Here is a 23,557-nt window from a genome sequence, read left to right as displayed (position 1 = left end):
TGCATTCTCTAATGAAATGAGAAAAAAAAATCACCGCTGAACAGCGAACAAGAACTGTTTACCCACACAACATCCCGAAAACAGAGGAAACTCATTCACGCGGTAAGCATCCTGTCGCAAAACTGCCACATAAAGCTGTCGGATGTTTTATCCACTCACTCGCAGCACACGGCCCACGCACCGCACTAAGGAGTAAAGTGAAACATCAAAAAAAACCGCCGGAAAGTTTTCCCCATTTTCCAGGGAATGCGAGCGAGCAACATTTTCACGGTTACCATCCGTCACACGGCTGTCGTATCACCTGAATTTATGGTTTTCAACTTTTTTTTTTCGGCTATAAATTTTACGCTCGTGCGAGTCGTCGTAGGAAGGCCGGCAGGCAGTCAGTCAGCTCCCAGCAGCGAAACAACAGCGGATGTGCAGGATTGAAGGAAAAATCACATTTTCTATCAGCTCAACAGAGCAGGAGCTTTCAGCTTCTTGGTGGGAATAGGTGTGCGGAAGGGCGTTTGGGCGAGAGCGAGGCGAAGTTAACCGGGAAGGATGTTGCCAAAAACTTTGACAAGTCCGGGTACATTAAGCGGGATTAGATGCTAATGCTTCGTCGTCGCTGCCAGGTTGCTCACATATGGTGGGAAAAATTTAAATTTTGAAGGTTTCTTCTGCATGGACTTAATGGGGGGTGATTTAATTGGATGTTTTGTAAGGAACACTCACTCGCATCCTGATTCAATCTTCCACAATGCTCAGAGATGAAGGCATCAAAAGAATTTCAGGAAATAGAAACCAGTGCAATCTTTAGATTCTTATCCACTTAAGGTTGGAAAGAGCTATTTCAAGAATCTAATCAAAGTCCATACAATTTTCCATCATCGGACACCGATAACTCGTTCGGTCGAAATCTCATTTTCTGTCATTTGATGGGGCACTTGCTTTTGTGTCCCCTTAAGTGCTGCAATTTCCCATCAAATTGAGGGTGCGAACATATAGCTGACCGGCTCCGTCCAAATCCGTTTATGGCTTATCGGTGGGGGAAAAAAAATCACAGAACTGTGTTCCTAAGCTCCTCGCAGCATCCAATGGATGCAATCGCACACATCGCCACCATTATTATCGTTATGATTATGGATTTTTCCACAATTTTCACCCCGTTCGTCTGTTCGTTCGGCCGCCGTTTGGCATATGACTTGCGGAAAATTTCTTTTCTGTTCGGAATCAGCAGAGATTTTATGGGGGTGTGCAATCTTTCCCATCCGGGCCCGTGTGCCATTTGTACGCTTATCGATAATGGCAAATGAATTCATCACGCACGGAAGATTGTCGTCACGCGTGAGTAGCAAGCCAAAACGGGCGTGCAAAATCCGGAGACTGAAGTGGCAAATCGTGATCGTGATTGCATTCCAAATGGGCGTCGATTTCGGCACAAATCCTCCGTCGTTGTTGTCGTCATCGTCGTCGAGGGGCTGGTCGTAGGTACTTTTAAGGGGTTTACGATTCGATTCTATTCCATTCGATTGCCTTTGATCAGATTGGTGGACTCTTGGTAGTGATTTGTGGGTAGGTTTTTATTTGCGCTACCTCTATCTGGAGTTGATATCCGAGTTTCGTGCCATACGTTATTGGCTCGTTAAAATTGGATCGAATATTAGAGCACTAGTTGAAGCACCTGAATTAATTCGACATCACCGAACTTTTCTATCAGAAGTCCTACTATTCAGAAGGAAATATTAACCGTGATTTGTGTAGATATTTCATGTTTTATATTGCTCCGAAAACCGATTATTATTAATGCACGAAATTTCACTTTTTGTTACCAGGTGAATCTTTGCCATTGACGAAAAATGAATAAGATTTTGACGAAGGTTTTGACGTAGGATTACGTGTTTCAACATATTGGGGGTGCAATTTAAAAAAAAAATGACCGCGTTACGAAAAGTTGTCAGGTTTTGACCACCTATAACTCTGTCAATAGCGGATGGATTTTAATTCCAAACAAACCAACCGATTGGAAATTTTTCTACGAACCTAAAATGAAAACTTTACTAATTATCAATAGGTAACTATTGAAAATTACACTAATGTCCAACTGCTGCAATGGTGATTAAAATATGATTGCCTACAAAAAGCACTTTCCCTAATACAGATTTCAAAATCGAATTTCTTTCGGTCTCCCTAAATGGTGCTTATTCAATCACCGTGTGTGGTGGTGTCCGGTCGGTCGTCATCAGCAACGGCAGCAGTAGTGCGTTCGGCGCGTGGCATTGAACATTGTTCTCCAGTACACATCGGCGTTTCATCCCACTACTACGAACGATGAAATTTCATCTCTTGTCTCTAAGTGTTTGTGTCTGGAAACAGACGAGAAACCTCGGGTTGCCAAGTTGGTTCCCAGAGGAAAAGATCCGTCAACGTTAAACTACGTTTCCTTCAAAGTCGGCGTCAACCAAAACAAACGAGATGTTGCCCTTTCCTGCTATTCGTGGCCGGAGGGCATTCAGTTCCGTGAGTTCGATGATTCCCGGTCAAAGAAGGTGACCAAAATCACTCGTATTGGTCCAGCACAGTGACACCAGTTCCAGGATACTTCCTTTTCAATTACTAAGGTGCTGTTGGGCGGATCTGGGACGCAACAACACAGCGCTTCGGAAGCCTCTGATCCCTCCGAACCAGTCGAGCTGTTTGTAGATCTAATCATCAGAAGTCGTCCTGGCCCTGGTTTTGGAATCGGTGACGAGGTCTTCCAGCCTGTACTTACAGGCAAGTTTCGATACGTTCCAAAACCTTCTTTTTCTGAGCCACCTTCCGCTTCCAGCAGCGAATACTTAACGCAACCATCCGATCCAACCTCGCCTTCTGAAAACGACGTAGTAAGCTCGATGTCTTCTGAACTCTGGATGAACCAATCTGCTTTGCAACCGGGACGCATCGTGGAAAGCTTTATGGAAGCCCCCGGTTCCTCTAACTCAGTCGTGCTAATTCCTGTCAGCGTTCATCATAGTCGTCCTGGCCCTGACTTTAGATGTGGATTGGGGGTCTTTCAACTTGCTAGAACAGGCGAGTACATAATTAATAGCGCAAATACGATGTCTGATGCCGATCCAAATTTCAGCACCTTGAATGCCGCCGAATCAACTCTCGTACCTCGGAGCCCGGAACGCACCGTAGAAAGCCTCGTGGAAGCCCCTGATCCCTCCGTCTCAGTCCAGCCATTTGCTGCCGCCGCTCACCATAGTCGTTCCGGACCTGTAGTCGGATGTGGAGAGGGGGTCTTCCAACCCAGTCACTATGGCGAGTATCCACATGGTATTTTTAATGTTCATTCGCTGCCTGATGCTTCCGTGATTTCCAGGGAGAACAGACGTTCGATTGTAAGCCGCAAGCAGGACATGGTGATTTTCTTCCAAAACGCCGGCGGAATGAATTCTGATGTTGATCGTTGCTATGATGTGATTGTCCTATGCGAGACGTGGCTCGATTCGCGAACGCTTTCCAGCCAGGTGTTCGGATCCGATTATGAGGTTTTTCGTTGCGATCGGAATCCAAACAACAGCCGAAAATCTACTGGTGGTGGCGTTCTTGTGGCTGTCCGTTCCGGATTGGAGGCGAGAGCAATCGAAAATGAATCGTGGAACAGTGTGGAACAGGTTTGGACAGCCATTAAACTGGGCGATCGCACATTATTTTTGTGCGCATTGTACATGCCTCCAGATCGAGTTCGTGATCTTGAACTCATCGAGACTCACTGTCAATCAGTCTTCACAGTAATGGAAAGAGCGACTCCAATTGATGAGCTATTCATTTTTGGGGACTTTAACCTAGCAGGCGTTTCGTGGAGACCATCCCATAGCGGCTTCCTCTATCCAGATCCAGAACGTTCTGTATTTCATGCAGGAGCTATCGGCCTTCTCGATAACTATAGCGTAGCAACGCTTTCTCAAATTAACTACGTAGTCAACGAGAACAGCCGTAGTTTGGACCTCTGCTTCGTGAGCACTCAGGACAACGCTCCGTTCATTTCCACAGCACCTTGTCCACTAGTTAAGCTTGTTCCGCACCACCCTCCTCTGATTGTCACTGTTGAGGACAATCTCGTTTGTGATTTCGATAGTCTTCCTGCTGCGGTTTCTAATGACTTTCGAAAGGCCGACCATCGAAGCATTGTAGATGTGTTGTCAAACATGGACTGGGAGAACATTCTCGATCATGACGACGTTGAGGCCGCTGCGCAAACTTTTTCTCATGTCTTGGCATATGTCATTGACAGACACGTCCCGAAAAGAATTCAACGCAAAGACTCTCACCCTCCCTGGCAGACGATTGAGCTGCGTAGGTTGAAGTCGATCAAGAGAGCAGCATTGAGAAGATTTACGAAGTATCGCACGCTTCCTCTGAAACATCACTACGTGAGGCTTAATCACGAGTATCAGCGAGCCAGTCGTCGATGCTTTCTGCGATTTCAACGAGGTATTCAGCGTAACCTTAAACTACACCCGAAATCCTTCTGGAACTACGTGAACGAGCAACGCAGAGAATCTGGCCTCCCATCGTCAATGGAATTGAACAGTGAAGTCGCTTCCACTCCGCAGGATATTTGTCGCCTTTTTTCTGTCAATTTTGCCAGTGCGTTCATTGATGAGAGACTAAGTGACGACCATGTTTCCCTCGCAGCCAGGAACATCCCACTAAATGGTCAAACGCTGAGTGCAATTGATGTCAACGTTGAGATGATTTCTAACGCTGCAACGCAGCTCAAATCGTCCTTCAACCCTGGACCCGATGGAGTTCCGTCCGTGTTTTTGAAGAAACATATTGCTTGCTTGTTAACTCCACTTCACCGTCTATTCCGGATGTCTCTTTCCAGTGGTATATTTCCATCCTTCTGGAAATGTGCACACATGTTTCCTGTCCACAAAAAGGGAAGCAAATGAGCCGTGGATAACTATCGTGGAATTACATCGCTGAGTGCTGTTTCGAAACTATTCGAGCTTGTTATTATGGAACCGTTGCTCTCTCACAGCAAGCAGTATCTGAGTGCTGATCAACACGGGTTTACTGGCGGTCGCTCTACAACCACCAATCTGCTATGCCTCACATCCTACATTACCGATAGTATGACTGAACGGCTACAGACGGACGTTATATATACCGATCTATCCGCGGCATTCGATAAGTTGAATCATGACATTGCGGTTGCTAAACTCGACAGGCTTGGGGTGAGCGGTAATCTCTTGAGTTGGTTCCGTTCGTATCTTACTGGTCGCCAACTTATGGTTGCTATAAGAGATTGCAAATCAGCTAGCTTCTTTGCCACATCAGATATACCGCAGGGAAGCCATCTGGGACCGTTGATTTTTCTACTCTACTTCAACGACGTGAACCTGGTTATCGAAGGACCTCGATTAGCATATGCAGACGACCTCAAAATATTTTTACGAATTTGCTCGATCGCTGACTGCCACAATCTTCAACATCAGCTTAATGTCTTCGCCAGTTGGTGTACTTTAAATCGAATGGTAGTGAACCCAGCAAAGTGCTCTGCCATAACCTTCTCACGAAAAAAGCAACCGATTGTATTCAGCTATGACCTGCTTGGAACGACACTCGAACGCGTGAATCAGGTGAAAGACCTGGGTGTGGTGTTGGATTCACAGCTAACATTCAGGCAACACATTTCTTATGTCATCAATAAGTCGTCTAGGACTTTAGGATTCATCTTCAGGATAGCTAAGAATTTCACCGATGTCTACTGCTTAAAATCTCTTTACTGCTCCCTCGTACGATCGACGCTTGAGTATTGTTCTGCGGTTTGGAATCCAAATTACAACAATGGTGCCGAGAGAATCGAATCTGTTCAACGTCGCTTTCTTCGTTTTGCGCTTGGTAGACTTCCCTGGAGAGATCCGCTTCGGCTGCCCAGCTACGAGAGTCGCTGCCAACTGATAAACCTTGAACCTCTCCGGATTAGAAGGGACACCAACAGAGCTTTGATTATCGCCGACACTCTACAGGGACGAATAGATTGTGAGGCTATCCTAAGGCAAATTGACCTAAACGTGCAACCCCGACCACTCCGTAACAACCTCATGCTGAGACTGCCACTGCGTCGCACGAACTACGATGGTGCGATTTGCGGACTACAGCGTGTGTTCAACAGAGTCGCATCTGTATTCGACTTTCACCTCACACGTGATGCGCTTCGTCGGAGATTCTCATCTGTTTTCGCCGGCCGCAGTGACTGACAGAGAAAATTAGTGTATTTCCATTTATGTTTTTTTACATTCTGACCATGTTGCTTTGTTTTTCTTTCTGTGATTATTTGACATGTAATTTTACTATTATTATTATTATGATTAGTATTATTAACATCATTTGGGCTACAGCCAGCCTGTTGATGTATGGCAACAATAAACAATAAACAACGAAAGGCTGCTCGCCAGCAGCGAGCTGCAGCCCACAAAAGAAGGAGGAAGAAACCACACCACTAGTGATCGGCAGGGATGCCAGATATACAGACATATCTGTATTTATACCTGTATGCAGGACACACACATTATACAGACATTGGTTATTTTACAGATTTATACAGGCATCATCATCATCATCATCATCATCATCATCAAAAAAGGATTTCAGTAAAGAATCTACTTGCTTAAAACATGTTTTTTTCCATAAAATATTTTCCAAAACTTCAGATTGTTCCAACTACTCGGATGTCACGAGTGAGACGTCATAGGTTTCATTCAAATTTGAATTTCAGATTTAAGGTGTATTCAGACCTAAGCGAGAGCGAGAGTAGCGGAGCGGACTTCGGGTATTCAGGGGCACTAGGTTGTCTGAAGATGGCTTGATTGCTACCGCGCTACAGCGGGCTTCAAAAAATGCGTTCTCGGCGGTACTTTTGGACATCAGAAAGGATTAAATAATGTATTATTGAATTATAAGAGACGGTGGGTGGCATTCACTAGCCTGTGCCTGTGCGTTCGGCGCGTGGCGTTGAACATTGTTCTCCAGTACACATCGGCGTTTCATCCCACTACTACGAACGATGAAATTTCATCTCTTGTCTCTAAGTGTTTGTGTCTGGAAACAGACGAGAAACCTCGGGTTGCCAAGTTGGTTCCCAGAGGAAAAGATCCGTCAACGTTAAACTACGTTTCCTTCAAAGTCGGCGTCAACCAAAACAAACGAGATGTTGCCCTTTCCTGCTATTCGTGGCCGGAGGGCATTCAGTTCCGTGAGTTCGATGATTCCCGGTCAAAGAAGGTGACCAAAATCACTCGTATTGGTCCAGCACAGTGACACCAGTTCCAGGATACTTCCTTTTCAATTACTAACGTGCTGTTGGGCGGATCTGGGACGCAACAACACAGCGCTTCAGAAGCCTCTGATCCCTCCGAACCAGTCGAGCTGTTTGTAGATCTAATCATCAGAAGTCGTCCTGGCCCTGGTTTTGGAATCGGTGACGAGGTCTTCCAGCCTGTACTTACAGGCAAGTTTCGATACGTTCCAAAACCTTCTTTTTCTGAGCCACCTTCCGCTTCCAGCAGCGAATACTTAACGCAACCATCCGATCCAACCTCGCCTTCTGAAAACGACGTAGTAAGCTCGATGTCTTCTGAACTCTGGATGAACCAATCTGCTTTGCAACCGGGACGCATCGTGGAAAGCTTTATGGAAGCCCCCGGTTCCTCTAACTCAGTCGTGCTAATTCCTGTCAGCGTTCATCATAGTCGTCCTGGCCCTGACTTTAGATGTGGATTGGGGGTCTTTCAACTTGCTAGAACAGGCGAGTACATAATTAATAGCGCAAATACGATGTCTGATGCCGATCCAAATTTCAGCACCTTGAATGCCGCCGAATCAACTCTCGTACCTCGGAGCCCGGAACGCACCGTAGAAAGCCTCGTGGAAGCCCCTGATCCCTCCGTCTCAGTCCAGCCATTTGCTGCCGCCGCTCACCATAGTCGTTCCGGACCTGTAGTCGGATGTGGAGAGGGGGTCTTCCAACCCAGTCACTCGGCGGTACTTTTGGACATCAGAAAGGATTAAATAATGTATTATTGAATTATAAGAGACGGTGGGTGGCATTCACTAGCCTGTGCTCCCCCTTGCCCATTCGTAACACTGACTGGTCCTTACGACATAAGAGACGCGAATGCTAGCCTCTTCATGAATAGTAGCACGCAGAAGTAGCTTAGCTGCGCACTTTTCCATCTAAATAGCACCGCAGCTGAGCTGCGAGCAGAGTTGCCACATTTAAATCTTTTTTTTCTGAAAAAAAAAATCTGTTAATCTGCAATTGCATTGCAGAGACTTTTTTGAAGCCCGCTGTGGCGTGGTAGCAATCAAGCCATCTTCAGAGAGCCTAGTGCCCCGAATACCCAAAGTACGCTCCGCTACTCTCGCTCTCGCTCAGGTCTGAATACACCTTTAAGCTGGGTTTAGACGGGGCAAGTCAATTGATCAAGTCAGTTGAATTCAATTACTTGGCTCCACTTTTCAAGTCAATTGAATTCAACTGAGTTGATGATTTGACTTACCTAGTCTAAACCAAGCTTTAAGTTGGGTTTAGACTAGGCAAGTCAAATGATCAACTCAGTTGAATTCAATTGGCTTGAAAAGTTGAGCCTGGTTCAACTTTTTTAAATTCAAGTAAGTTGATCAAGTCAGTTGAAAGGCATGGTATACACGTTCAATTCGCGTTTAAGTCAGTTGAATTCAACTGACTTGATCAATTAACTTGCCCTGTCTGAACCCAACTTAAAGCTTGATTTAGACTAGGCAAGTCAAATCGTCAACTCAGTTGAATTCAATTGGCTTGAAAAGTGGAGCCAAGTGGTTGAATTCAACTGACTTGAACAATTGACTTGCCCTGTCTAAACCCAGTTTAAATTTAAGAAGATAACAAGATTTCCAAGTAACCACCAAGCCCGTTAATAACCCGATAACAACAGTTCAGTGACTTGGATTATATCTGGATGAAACGTACATTACCGGTCGAATTTATGTAGCTATAATGGAGAATGTTCACAAATATTTCAAATATAAAAAAATTAAATCAGTTCAGAATTTTGCTGAGTCTCAACATTTCTTACAGTTTCTTACAGCTGAGAGAGAGGGTTGACATTTTCATAAATACAATTTAGCAGGCTGAAAATCTGGTTTGATCCTAAGCGATGCACCAAAACTCCTCCAAATCAGGCAGGTGCGTACGCAACATGTTATACCGCGACAGTGGGCCCAGCACAGCAAAATAAACGATTTGAGCCCGGGACATGCTGCCTACTGTCAAACGCTGCTGTTGGTATAGGCCTTGTCACTGGCGTGCTCCAAATATATTAAATGAGCTAATACGTGTAAAAATTTACCCAAATCGATATCTAACGATTTCCTAAAACCATTAAAATCTTAGGAAGTATTATTTTTCCGCATCACCATAGAAGTATTTCCAATGCATTTATGTGAATAATTGGATTGTCGTTCACATGAATACGAAAAATCACTAAAATGTTGTAACAAGTACGCTTTCCATATAGATAGTTATTTATTTAGTTAGTTCAGAATTCATATTTTTACAATATACTCATTTAATCAAATTGCATGAAGTTTCGTTTTTTCATTTAAATTCATAAAGGTGTTCACCGCCAAAGAAAATCCACTCATGTTGAGTTACACTTGTCATACAAAATGAGTTCCCTGCGTTCAGATGCAAGCGCAAAATAAAATGTAACTTCCTGTTGAGCGTACCGACGGGACCACGTCGAGAAGCGGACATCGACCCGCCAAATTTCCATTTTAAAATGCGTTGACCTTTTTTCCGTTCGGCTTTGCGCCCTCCCCCTGAATTTCGGGGAGAAATTGTCTGGATGCTTGAACAGCTTGTTAGAAAGAGATGCTGCGAAGCTCTAACAATCAGGTGCACAATTGCGAGAATTTTGGCATTAGTGAAATTGGACTTCGTTCAAATCGACTTGTGGAAGAGGCAATAGTGGTCAGTTTTCTTATCGTGTCGTGGTGTGTTTAAACAGGTAGTTAACGACATGAGAATCCCTAGTAGGATTGTTAAAACATTTCCCTTTCCTTTAGAGACAAGTTAGGCAAACTCTAGCTAGTGCAGTGCAGTGGGCGGCAAAGTGTGTGGATCCAGAAGTTAATGAGGAAAAGGTAGTAATTTCTAGACTACAAAATAGGTCGAATTACTAGCGCGCGCGTGTGTTATCCCCATAGGTTCGTGGCAGCGAAGGCCATTTGCCGATAGACCACCTTTCATGAGAAACCGCTGTCGACTTCGGAGTATCCCTGAGGCACACGTGGTCGGAAGAGGTCGCGTCCGTTAATCTACGTGACCTAGACAGGCAGGCCAAACGAAATCGTCATCGGTATCTGTCGGAACACCGATCAACCAACGCAACACGTGGTCGTGGGTATGGACGAACGAACGCATGTGCCGCGTTCCCGCGTAAGCCCGCGCTTCCGGTGAGGACCAATCAGCATCGTATGATCGCATCCGCGATAGTTTCTGGGCCAAAGTAGTGCGTACGCAGCAGTGTCTGTTTTTATCATTTACCATCACATGCAAGGAGTATCGCTTCAACCCAGTGTCGATGAATTGCGTTTGTTTTGAACATCTTCGTAGTTACGAAACGAGCGAAATGAACAAATGAGTTTATTATACATCAACGAATACGCGTTTGTTGATATTCACCAGTGCTCGATTATCAAACCCAAAATTGTCAAAATCAGAAGTGATCCTCAAAAGCAAAATAATCAACGACATTTTGGGAAAAATGATTATTTTGAATATTGTCGACCACACTGCCTAAATCATCGATATTATCATCAGTTCAGCTTGAGGCAATAATTTGCCGTCGACTTATGTCTAAAAACCACGTTCTTCAGCGCTATATTTGTTTAAAATGAAAATAATCATTTTGCATTTGATCCTCAATATCATCCCGACCAAGATGAAGACGAATATCAATATTTACAACAACAGAGGCGATAATGAGAATCCAGCCACGAATGAAGAAAAACAAATGTTATTTTTGATACTCAGAGGTTGCCTAGATCAAGGGAATTTGTTTATATCAAAATTCAAATTCATGCAGGTAGTTGGTCTATCTGTTGAGGTTTTCTTCATTTTCAGCTAAATTGAGTGTAGAAGAAATGATTTTTATCAGCACTGGTACGCAGCTTCGGTACCGCGCGCCGCCTTCTCCTCATCAAGCTGCAGCGACATAAGCCCTAGGTAGTCAATCGTGAGTACATGCATGTAACCCATTTCTCGTTGTATCGTCCATGCGCATGAGACCGAACGAAAGTCCGTGGTAGTCTCACTGAATGGGTTAACCAGTGAAAACTCGAAGCACTCGAAGAACATGAATGGTTATTAGGACACACGCTGAACACACGTCTGGGATATAGCATTGGTAGTGCACACTAAAGGATAGGAAAGAGGAGAGGAAAGGGAAGGTTAGATAAAGGCCTACGCAAGCAGACATGTAGAGAGCAAACAATACACAAACGAATGTACCGATCGGAAAAGCTTGTTTTATTCGAGTGGAGTTTTGGTGTCGAGATGAGCTTGCAACAATTGTGATGTTCCCCTGAATAAATACCGTTGAACACCCAATTACATGGTTTTCTTATGATAGCGTACTAGGAAAAACTCTCAGGTTTTAACGTCTTTGGGGGTTTCCATGTCGTTCCGTTCGCTTTGGTAGTTTACTGGGATGATCAGCCCGATTCTGATCTCTGGCGTCTCTCGAATCTTAACAGTTGGTACGATAGATCGTTCTGGGTAGGCCCGCAATGAAAACCCCGCTCACGTGACTTCTGTTCTGGACAAATTGTTGTTCTTGTGCACTTGTAATGTTAAGGGACTTCACGGGAAATCTTCTTGGGCGAATCTTCCCCGCAGCCAGTCAGCATTCTCCCCGTATTCGGGAAACATCGACCCAATCCTCAGGAGGGTCTCAGGCCGGGCAAACCTGCAATCTGCTGGGTGGTCTCCCGTTGGGACTGGCGCGTAAACCACGCATGTTGTGAACGGAAAGCTCGACAGGCTGGCGGGTTACACTGTTAAGTCAGTAAACCTCATTTGCAACTTGAATCATCCAAATATAACGTTACATGCAACTGATTTACAACACCTATTGCAACAAACATTAGTTTCCACTTTTGCCCTTTTATGGTACAATGAAGTTTTATATACGATGCGTTATCCATAATTTAGACCTTCATTTAGTCACACTAAGGTTGTTGTTGCTGACCGAGAAACAAATGGTGTCGCTTGGGTAACACTGTGTAATTTATCAATTCTCATGGTTCATCATCGCGAAGTTCTCGACATTCTCATTTTTTTTTGAAATTCTTACAATCCGTTCTCATGATGTGGTCTTTCTTATCTTTGTAATTTTACCCTTACAGATAATTTTTGTTAAACCGATAATTTAGATATTCCATTGCTTCAGCCAAGTGATGCTTTGGATATGCATATCATTTGAATTTCGTCCTAACATATTTGTCGCCACTTGAGAAAAATTACGACTCACCTGTTATTATTTTACTATCACAGGATTGGTTGTATGTATTCAGCGCAGTTTTGCTCAAATGAGCGCATAGTAATGTGGATGGGAACGCAACATTTCATTTATGAAGTAATGAAATTGAGTTGTTAGCGGATTGCTTAAATAAATCAGCAAAAAAGGTTATCTTCCATTTAATTCCACCTAATTAATAGTACTAATGACAGATACGTATTTTGACTTCAATGTACGTGGCATTTTTAATGACCTATTGGAAATTGATAAAGTGTTCATTTTAGCAGATCGTAGAAAAATTTCCAATCGATTGGCTTGTTTCGAATTAAAATCCATCCGCTATTGACTGAGTTATTGGTGGTCAAAACCTTACTACTTTTCGTAACGTGGTTTTTTTATTTCACCCTCAATATGTTGCCGAAAGACGTGATCCTACGCCAAAACCTTAGTCAAAATCTTATTAATTTTTTCGTCAATGACAAAGACTCACCTGGTAACAAAAAATGTAATTTCGTGCAATCTGTGTCACATTATTGTTATCCAAGCATTTCAGGACGTAGATACTTGTTTACTTTAACGGCTCCATGTAATTGTGTTACTCAAGTCATTTCATTTCGTTACAGATTTAGTTATAAAACAGCAAAAACGGATATCTTCCATTTAATTCTACAATGGACAGTCTTCATCCCCACTAAAGACTTATCAAAAGCCTAATCCCCTAAAGAACTCATCCCCTAGGTAAAAAATTCAAGATCACAGGTTTAAAAATGAAACTACATCGTGTAGAATCGGGACCTACCTAACTAATAATAACCAAAAAATTAAGTTAAGTAAAGGAGAAATATCTATTCAAATCTCTAATAAGGAAAAAAATCCCAAAGGCTTGGTAGCCATAATAATGAAGTAATGAAATGTATCTGTCATGGATACCAAAATTAATTTGGTGGAAGTAAATGGAAGATAACCTTCTTTGCCGGTTTATTTAAGCATTCCGCTAACAACCCAATTTCATTACTCCATTAGATTTAGCTAATAAAAAAAATATCTACACATGTTCGTCACTGACAGCATTGTCATTGACAATTGACATCCCAAGTAACAATTCAGTAACCACCCAAGTAACAATTCAGCAACCATTTGGCATCCACTCTGATTTATGATGGTTTTATAACGACAATGAACAATCCATTTAGTATAAATACAGCATTTCAAAGTGTAAAACATTCCTGATTCGTAATTCAGCTTTTTGCTGTTTTAAAAACCTTTTTTATAGTCTGGCAAGAAAGTCAAAAACTGTCTTGTTTTAAAAATAAATTTAAAGCAGCTTTCAATCCCTCCTTAAAACTGCTCTGTAATTCAAGCATAAACGTCATTAGCAATTGATCATTTTGTCAAGCTTCTGCATTCATGTTCCATCAGATGTCACAGCTGTTGTTTGCGGTGACATTTATCGGAAACTACACACAATCTGTTTTCCTATAATTGTTCACAGAGGACACTGCAGTGCAAAACATGTCTGGTACCTCTATATATGCATTTAGATTATTATTCGAAGTCCCTCCTTTTTTACACATTCTGCACACAAAATAGCTCACCCCTCACAGAATTTCCTGCCGAATTTTATGTATGGGGTGGGGCATAAAGTATCTTTTGCGCAGAATATGTAAAAAGGAGGGACTTCAAATGTTAAAGCAAATGCAAACATAGAGGTACCAGACATGTTTTGTAGTGTCAGGTACTCTATTTTGTAATCTGTGAAAGGGAAATCACAAATCGAGTGTCAACAAAATACATGGCCTGTTGAGGGATTGAGCTCGTGAGAGAGAATTTCTCTCTCAAATTTGAATTTTTTGGCTCTCTGGGGACTGGTAGTAAAGCGGGTAAAATTGTATGGGGAAAAATCATTTCTAATTAATTGTAGCTTGATTAACTATAATTTCCGGGAAAAAACTGAACGACAAAGTCCCTAATAAATTTCATTAGGTTGTCGTTCACTTGTTTTTCACCTGAATATGCACCGAAAGCGAATTATTCCCACTTCTCTCAATTTCTATATGGGGATTTTTATCACTTCCTACCAGGGGAACAGCGCCATCTCTGTGGAAAATGGTCGAACAAAATGATTAATTGTTTATTAGTGTCTTGATAAAATAGTTTATAAACGTGTTCTATCATTATAAAAGCAATCATAAAACCATTAGGTTTTACATTAGAGCAAAAATCATTTATTGTTGCTTTTTAGGCTTCTTAAAGGGCATCATAAACTTCCCAATTACTTTGTTTAAAATTTGAGCTTAAAATATAGTTAATTAAAGCCAAATTTATGACAAGGAATTCTCGAAGGATAGCCGAGGTCGGATGAATAATTCAAGTCGATTTTAGCAAAATTTACTTCTTTAGAAGAACCAGCACACCATCAACGACTTACCATCTCGCGGATAAGAGTAAAGTGAGCGGGGCCCTCGAATTCATAAAACATTGTCGAAAGTTGAAAAACATACCAACCTTATCCAGATGTTGCGTATGGATGACAATCGAAATAACAACCGGCAGCGAACCACTGAAACTGTTAGCTACCGGAGAATAGCTGGTTTCCGATCCATAGCAGCGATTTTATTCGGCGAAAGAATCAACTCTTCGCAAATTTCATTCAAGCGTACATCCCTGCATCGTTGGATGGTGCACTTCTGTAACCATCTGGAAGAAGGGGATCTTTTTCGGGAACGATTGCGCTTCCAGCTGTTCGAAATCCTGTTCGAGGAACTGCTCCCAATCCATCGGGAGAAAACCGCCTGGAAGAACACTGGATCCCACAGCGCAACTAAATATTGAAAGATAAACAAACTCTGACGTTTAACTTTTCGCAGGCAACTTTGCCTCCATAAATGCTGCCATAAATCTGAACGGGTTAGAATCAAGCAAAATGCAAGCTTTAGATAAATACAATTCAGCCTGCAAGTTTTCTTCATAAAAGCCACTTTAAAACCTTATGAATTTGTTAAGGATTTCTTGAAAGCAAAACAACTTTTTCACAAATGACCCATGAAAATCAACTTTTATGCCACCGTCATGTTACAATTAGTTGGCTTGTTTTTTACATTCTTCGATTTTCAATCTATATTTCCTTGAATTTAACTATATTTTGGTAAATTTTGCAATAAGAAAACATTTAAATGCGAAAATCATTAAAAAAAACAATCTCGGCCAAGCTCGATCTAAAGATTAATTTGTTTTTTTTCTTCAATGTAAAATAATTAGTCAAATCGACGTTTTACGAGGGCGGACTTGTTTATTTCGATGTTTTCATGTAGATTTCACATAAAATTTAATAAGGCACTTAAAACTAGGCGACTTAATGAGAACTATTGTAATAAAGTTGGATATTTAACAAGATTTTTATACCATCAGTTTCTATTTTAATTATTTTGATAAGATCGGATTCATAAATCGGATAGTAAAGCAGTGGATTTAGCAAGTAGCTAGGGGAAATGACTCGAAAAGCGATTTTATTATCTCTAAATAGCTTTTATTGTAGCTTTCAAATGGTTCTCAATGCGTTCGTCTTACAACTTTTTGCAGTAAATCAATCTTGAAGAGCTTTGAGAATACACCCTTCAGAACCTTCTCCAGAATGGGCCAGCTAGACATATTCTAGTCTTAATGAGGTTTTGGTGGATGCAGTAATGACAAAACAGCGTTGACCAGAGTTTTATGAATGTTGTTTTATAGTTGCTTTGTAGTATTTCATAAAACTTAAAATGTTACTTGGGATGGTTTTCCTTGATGATGAATGTAAGCTCAAATGAGTGACCAAAGCAGAATTGTCAATATCACCGTGTATTGTCAAGATTTTGCAGTACTCGTTTCACTATGTAAAATCACCATAGTTGCAAATATAAAGAGACTTAATATAACTCTTTGCTTCATTACCGCCAACCTCCGTGTCCATGAGGAGGGAAAATTGCAAAACAAAAGTCTCTTGCAGCACAAAAACATCAGCTTACTGCATCCGGATCATTCGTGGGCAGGTACCCGTTCATTCTTTCTCTCCCTTTTCCACTAATTATACCCATTCAAACAACCATCACCGACATTATGATAGGCCTGCCGATACAAGCATCCGATGGGATCGTTGAATATTTCACCGGAATTTGTGAACCTCATTTGCAGACTTTTCCACGGCCACATCCGTTTCGATGAAAAATGGATGCCCACAAAAAAAAACCCCGAACGCAAACTTTACGGATACTTTGCTGACCCGCGCACCGCGGAGGGAAATGAAACAAAAACCAGAAAGCGAAAAAGCTCCCACATTCACCCTGCAGGCTGTTTGAGGGTGCTTGCGTGCCTTGTGGAAAGTAGACTCGTTAAAAATTTCACGGGGATCCCGCGGAATTGATTAAAGTTGAAACGAGCACCGGAGCACACGAGAGGTTAGATTGAAAGTTTCCAATTTTTTTTAATGAGCCTGTAGGGGATTGGGCTATATTTGCGTGGTATACGTGCAATGTTCTCGTGATCAGAGTGCTTGGTTGTACAAAAAATTGCCTTCAAACTGCTGCTTTAACTCGTGTTCGGAAGAGAGAAATCAATATCCGAAAAACTGACACGTGGCTCAACTCTTTTTCGGGATATATTTTGATAAGGATGAGCTGTCACTCCAACATGAAGAGGGTACTAGGATATGCTTGTCTCTTTGTTCATTCGCTTCTCACTTGGCAATCGATGAACGTCCATCCATCCCCGGGCTCACTTTGTTTAGTTTTCTTAAAAGCCTACTTCTGTACCACAACGCGCGCAGTGTCAAAAATCAATCATCATCTTATTTATCTAAGGGAGGAGGATGTAACGCTTCATTATTGTTGGTGTAGGAAATTTACGCGATGGAACTACTAGTCTACCAAGCAGAAAAGAGATAGCAAAATGATGATTTTTCGGCGAATGTGGGTTGAATTTCTCGCTTGATGCTTGGATAACTTTGAATGCTTTTTTATCGGCAGTAGGCAGGGATGGTATCGGTCGAGCATCATTCATTCTTTTTAATATATGAAACTAAAGTTAAGGTGATTCCTTGGAGCGTCCATGCCCTATCACTTCAAGTTTTCTAGAGCACAAATCTCGGACAATTTAATAAGAATTTTATCGTAAAGAATTGAAGACCATTAACTGAAAGTCTTACATCTCACTCATTCCATGTCTTTCAAATATCTTGGGGTCTGGTTCGATTCCAAATTCACCTGGCGATCCCACATTGAGTATCTGAGACGAAAATGCCAACAAAGGATCAATTTTCTCCGAACAATTACCGGAACGTGGTGGGGAGCTCATCCACACGATCTTTTTACGTTGTACCAGACAACGATTTTATCGGTTTTAGAATACGGTAGTTTTTGTTTCCAGTCGGCGGCTAAAACTCACATCATCAAACTGGAACGTATCCAGTATCGTTGTCTTCGTATCGCGTTAGGATGCATGCACTCGACTCATACGATGAGTCTAGAAGTTTTGACGGGCATGTTGCCACTATGGGATCGGTTTTCGGAATTGTCCCTCAGGCTCCTCACCCGTTGTGAAGTTATGAACTCACTGGTAATCGAAAACTTTGAAAAGAATCTTGAGTTTATCCCTCAAACTCGTTTTATGTCATTGTACTACGTGTATATAACACTGGATGTCAGCCCTTCCCAGCATAATCCTCATCGTGTATGCTTCTCCGACTTCGGCAATTCAGTTAGTTTTGATGTATCTATGACGCGGGAGATTTGTGGGATCCCAGAACTTCATCGTTCCAAGATTGTTCCGTCAATTTACGCTGCAAAGTTTGGCCAAGTTGACTCCGCAAGATCGTTCTTCACAGATGGATCATTAATAGAGTCGTCCGCTGGTTTTGGTATTTTTAACGAATTTCATAGCGCCTCTCGAATGCTTCAAGCTCCCTGTTCCGTGTATATTGCTGAGCTGGCGGATTACGGATAGTCTCAGTTCTGTCGAGGCTATTCGCTCTATGAGGCCGGTAAAGCACTCCTCGTATTTTCTCATGAAAATACGAGAGCTTCTAAGTGCTTTATCTTTAAGATCTTTTGTCATCACCTTTGCATGGCTGCCATCTCATTGCTCGATTCCGGGAAATGAGAAGGCGGACTCGCTTGCAAAGGTGGGCGCTATGGAAGGCGATATTTACGATCGACAAATCGCCTACGATGAATTTTTCTTCATTTATCGCCAACAGTCACTCGTCAGCTGGCAGAATAAATGGAGCGAAGGAAGTTTGGGACGATGGCTATATTCGATCATCCCTAAGGTGTCGAGGAGTCCTTGGTTCAAGGGGTTGGATGTGGGTCGAGACTTCATTCGTATGATGTCTCGCCTCATGTCCAATCACTATTCGTTAAACGCTCACTTGTTCCGTGTTGGGCTGGGGGACAGCAATTTCTGTGAATGTGGACAATGTTACCAGAACGCCGGTCATATTATTTGGTCATGTGCTGAGTATCGTGGAGTCAGATCTGAGCTGTACGATTCCCTTCGGGCTCGAGGTGGACTACCTAATGTTCCAGTTCGGGATATTTTGGGTAGACGTGATCTGGAGTTTATGAAACTCATATATGTTTTCTTAAAGAATATTAACCTTAGATTGTAAGTTTGACTAACCTTGTGTTTAGTTTTTGTTTTGTTCGTGTGGTTTTTTTTTAATGTTTGTTTCTGTAATAATTTTATAATTCCACTGCGGATACCGTATTGAATAAGAATAAGTTCATGATTTAGGAATAATGGAATATTTGGATCGTAAATCATAACTCAAACCTCCTTCTCCCTCTCCCCATCCATAAAACTGTAAATCTCTACTAACCTCGAGACGACCGCGAGTAATCGGTTCAATTCCTTTAACTTTAGCTTTAAAGCATCTATTAGGTAGAACGCAAATGATAACTTGGCTCTGTAAAGTTTATTCGATTAAGCCTGTACAAATAAATTAAAAAAAAAACTGAAAATCTGCTAACTGGAACAAGTTTCAGTCGAAGGAAATTTATCCGGAAAATTTGTGCATTTCAAAATGATGATGAGATGGTGTACAAGCCAGTTGGCTGTAATTGCTGGACCGAAGGTTTTTTTTTCGCCGTCGAAACGGCTGCACTAACTTGCACTTGTTTTTGCTATCCTCGCTCTTTCACTAGAGCGCTAGACTAGCACACATCGATCGCGCACCGTTGTAGGAATTGAATAATCTTCTGCTTTCCCACTTTGCGCTAAAGTCGCGGACAAGCACTAAAAACCTACTTTCGGACCTTGGATCAAGAAATTTGTGTTTCGTTTTGACGCGCACAATCGACCGTGTATTCACGCTGTGAGTTGAGTTTGGACTGATTGTTTTGATCGGGTTGACCAAGTGAAATACTTGTATTTTTACAATGGTATTCGTTATTACTCTCTCTGTTATCCATTATCACACATGCATCCTTAAGTATATAAGCCGTAGTTTTAGGGTAGGTTTGGCAATCTTTGACTAAAGTATATATTAATTTAGATTTAGGTTTACGGCAAGGCCTCAACATTCCGGCCAGCTTTGTAATAGCCCTATCATTTCAACACTAATACTAGTTCACTCAATCACTAATTATGCATCTTCGCTTGCTAGTGGTATCTGCGTCACCTGAGAGGATTGTTTGCTCGACTCTCTGTTCAATCGGGTGTTCTTAACAGCGGTGATGCAGTAGATAGATTGAGTGCGTTGACCTCGTTGTTGTCAGCCGAAAACAAAAAGGGTAGATCATACGGGTGGATTAGATTTATTGGAATGGTAATAACCTGGTTTCTACTTGAGCCTGGAGCCAGTTTGGTACTGCTCTAATGGTCTCCGACTGTTGCATCGGACTGATCGTTGGGTATTGGTAGCAAGGCAATCCACGCGACGGGTTGCATGACGTTGTCCGAGGAGGCAGTCTTCAGCGTGACCACTCTGACGATCCCGTCTTTCCCAGGATGGACCTTCACAATTTTGCCCGGGGGCCATTGAGCGAGTGGTAGGCAATCGTCCTTGATCACGGCAAGCCATCCGATCTCGATTTTGCTAGGTGATTTGCAGTCTTGAACAGCCCTGGACTGCAGCTGCTGGAGGTATTCCGGGTACCAACGTGCCCAGATTCGTTGAAGGTGGCGCTGAGTTTGTTCCTAATGGTTGAGCCGGTTTTCGGGAATGTTGACCAATGTTGCTTCGGGAACGGATTGGAGGTTGGAAACTACCAGGAAGTGACCAGGTGTCAGGGCTTCCAGGTCCGATGGTTCTGAGGACAGGGGCGTTAATGGTCGCGAATTGAGGCACATCTCAACCTGCGCTAGTAAGTTGAGCATATCCTCGTAGGCAAGATTCGTATTGCCAATTTCCTTGAGGAGGTGGGTCTTCGCGGACTTCACCGCAGCCTCCCAGAGGCCTCCAAAATGAGGCGCACGTGGCGGAATGAACTTCCACCGGATCTCGTGGTTTGCGCACCAGGAAAGGAAATGGTTTCGGTCAGTGGCGTCCTGCTTCAGCATTTGGTACGCTCGATGCAAGGCGTGTGAAGCTCCTTTGAAGGTCGTGGCATTATTTGAATGCAGCTCGGTAATCTTCGAGCTATTAAGCGACGCAGTGCGGCGACGAATGCGGCAGACGTAAGATCGCTCACGAGCTCAATGTGGACGGATCGTGTGGAAAAGCAGATGACTTCCGGACTGCCGATTTGACATAGAACGGCCCACAGTAGTCTACACCACAGACGGAGAAAGGAGTGACACGGGATGCTGGTAGACCTGCTACAGTTTGCTGAATCAATTTCGGCTTGCTATGGAAGCAAGTGATGCATTGATGGTACGTGCGTCTGACGAGGTTTCGTCCGCCCAGAACCCAACATTTCTGGCGGAGGGTAGCCAACATCAATTGTTGGCCAGCGTTAAGCAACGTTTTGTGACAGTGTACAGCGAGCATGCTGGCTAACGGATGTTTGGCGCATAGGATAATAGGGTGCTTGGTAGACTCAGGTAGTTCGGCATTGTCGAGATGGATCAATCCTAATTCAACAACGTAGGGCTTCAACCACTTCAACGAACTCGATTTCGTTACGTTTGTACGAGCGACAAGATGGTTCCGCTCTTCTTGGAAGTTATCCAGTTGCGCTAGTCGACAGAGGACTCGGTCAGCCGAGTGAAGTTCGTCAGAGTTGAGTGGCTGGCATTGCTCAGTTGGCCTTTTGGGCACACCTGGATTGATTGCATAACGGTGTATGTACGGTCGAACAGCTGATATGATAATGTATTGCCATTGATTCAAGTTTTGGTAAAAGCGTTGATTTCGTAGCAGGCGTCACTGAATGCAAGCTGGTACTCTGATAGGGAGCTGTTGATTCCACCCAGGTTTTGATAATACAGCAAGACATCAGAAGATACTTGCGTATCGTTTCTATGGACTGCCGCTTGAACTTGGCGAGACGATGATGGGGGGTTCAGGAGCTTCAATAAAGTTAACGGCGGTGCGTCTCATTATCCGGTGACTCCCATTTGCGTGACGCGTAGCGATAGGCGAGATAGACAACTGGCCATGCAGCGATGATCGATTATGAAATGACGAACTAGAACCGACGGGTTGGATGACCTCGTCATCACGCCCGCACAGAGGACCGGGACGGCTGCAGATCGCTGGCTGGAATGGCTTGACTGTGGCGGGTGGATCGAAGGCTTCCGTAATGCCAGTGGCGGTACGTCCAAGTGGGCAATCAGATGTTGATAATGGAAGCGTTGAAAAGACGGTATGCTGGAAGTGATTGACGCATCATGAATCGATGTACCTAAATGAAAATTGTACTTGCCTGGATAAGCGGCCATTCACCAGTCCCAGGCACAGGACCGGAAGGCTGCTGGTCGCTGGCAGGAAAAACTCGACTGTGCTGGGGAGGGATCAAGGCCTTCCGTGATACCAGAAGTGTTGCGTCCCGGGGTTGAAGAGTAGGTGTAGTCATGTCGGTTTCCTCCGAATCTGGTCCACTGGGAGAATTGAAGTCCAATGAAAGCTTTTGGCGTATGTTGAGGCTTCACAAATTTCCATTAGTATTGTTCTTAATTATCGCGGAATATGACACCCTTGGGCTAGGTTGTCGTTGATAGGGCTCTTGACTTGAGGTCCGGGCTAAGTCCGATTAACGTCATAGTATTTACATCCTTTCATTTTGCCACCATACGCACAACCTCGATATCTTCTGTAGCTAGACGTTTCATTGCGAAATCTCGTTCTTGACCGGTGGTGACATCACGAGAGATTCGTGAAAAGTATAGCCAGAACTTTTGTTCCGGTGGTGGTGCGGATAAGTGACCAAGCGATGGAGATAAGAATCCACCTGTCCCGCACATTAGATCATTTTGGTTATTCACCTAAGTGTGACTCGGTTAAGGCTTACCAAAAAGGCTACGACGTCGAGCAGTTTTTGATGAAGACCTAGGCGTTAATCGAGCTTGAGTTGACCAAAGCGGAGAAGTTTGAACGGATCTCCTGCTTGAGCTTAGACATAATGTCTGATTTTAATTTCTCGACGATCTCCTTGTGGCCGCTGAGAGCAATTTCCTTCCCAGCTTCGTAAGTGCGTCGAACAGAGGTACGGAATCGGATGTCGTCCATAAGCATGGTACACGATTTGCCCATCCGACTCAATTGCTTGTTATTGGACGTTTCCAACAAGGCTGTAGGAGAGACGCCGGAGCATTTGAGATGGAACACAGCTTTACAAAAGCCGTTACATGTAATTGGAACATCTTTATTTATTTTATTTATTTAACCACCATCTTTGACATTTTAGCCATACAGACTGTTTAAAGTGACTTAATCCTATTCTTAAAAACTGGTCTACTTATATTAAAATCAAAAACATCACACACATCATTAAACAGTCGGCAACATCTATCGAGAGGATTGTTATAACCGTAAGCAGTACGATGTCCGGGAGTCCACAGAAAGTAATAGTTGCGGAGACGGCGAGTTGGAGTGTGGAAAT

General features: G+C 43.0%; 1 protein-coding gene across 1 annotated transcript; it reads right to left on the bottom strand.

The window, feature by feature from the left end:
- Nucleotides 1–20,387: 20,387 nt before the first annotated feature.
- On the bottom strand, nucleotides 20,388–21,074 carry LOC135704281 (uncharacterized). The gene is made up of 2 exons (XM_065225743.1): nucleotides 20,784–21,074; nucleotides 20,388–20,711 (listed from the first exon to the last, which is right to left on the bottom strand). The coding sequence occupies exons 1-2, from the start codon at nucleotides 21,072–21,074 to the stop codon at nucleotides 20,388–20,390; spliced, it is 615 nt and encodes a 204-aa protein (XP_065081815.1).
- Between the last annotated feature and the right edge of the window lie 2,483 nt (nucleotides 21,075–23,557).

The sequence above is a fragment of the Ochlerotatus camptorhynchus genome, unplaced genomic scaffold (assembly GCF_037179485.1).
Source record: "Ochlerotatus camptorhynchus isolate MF236.1 unplaced genomic scaffold, CSIRO-AGI_Acam_v1.1 ptg000232l, whole genome shotgun sequence".
Classification (NCBI taxonomy): Eukaryota; Metazoa; Arthropoda; class Insecta; order Diptera; family Culicidae; genus Ochlerotatus; species Ochlerotatus camptorhynchus.
This window is presented reverse-complemented; position numbering and strand designations above follow the sequence as displayed.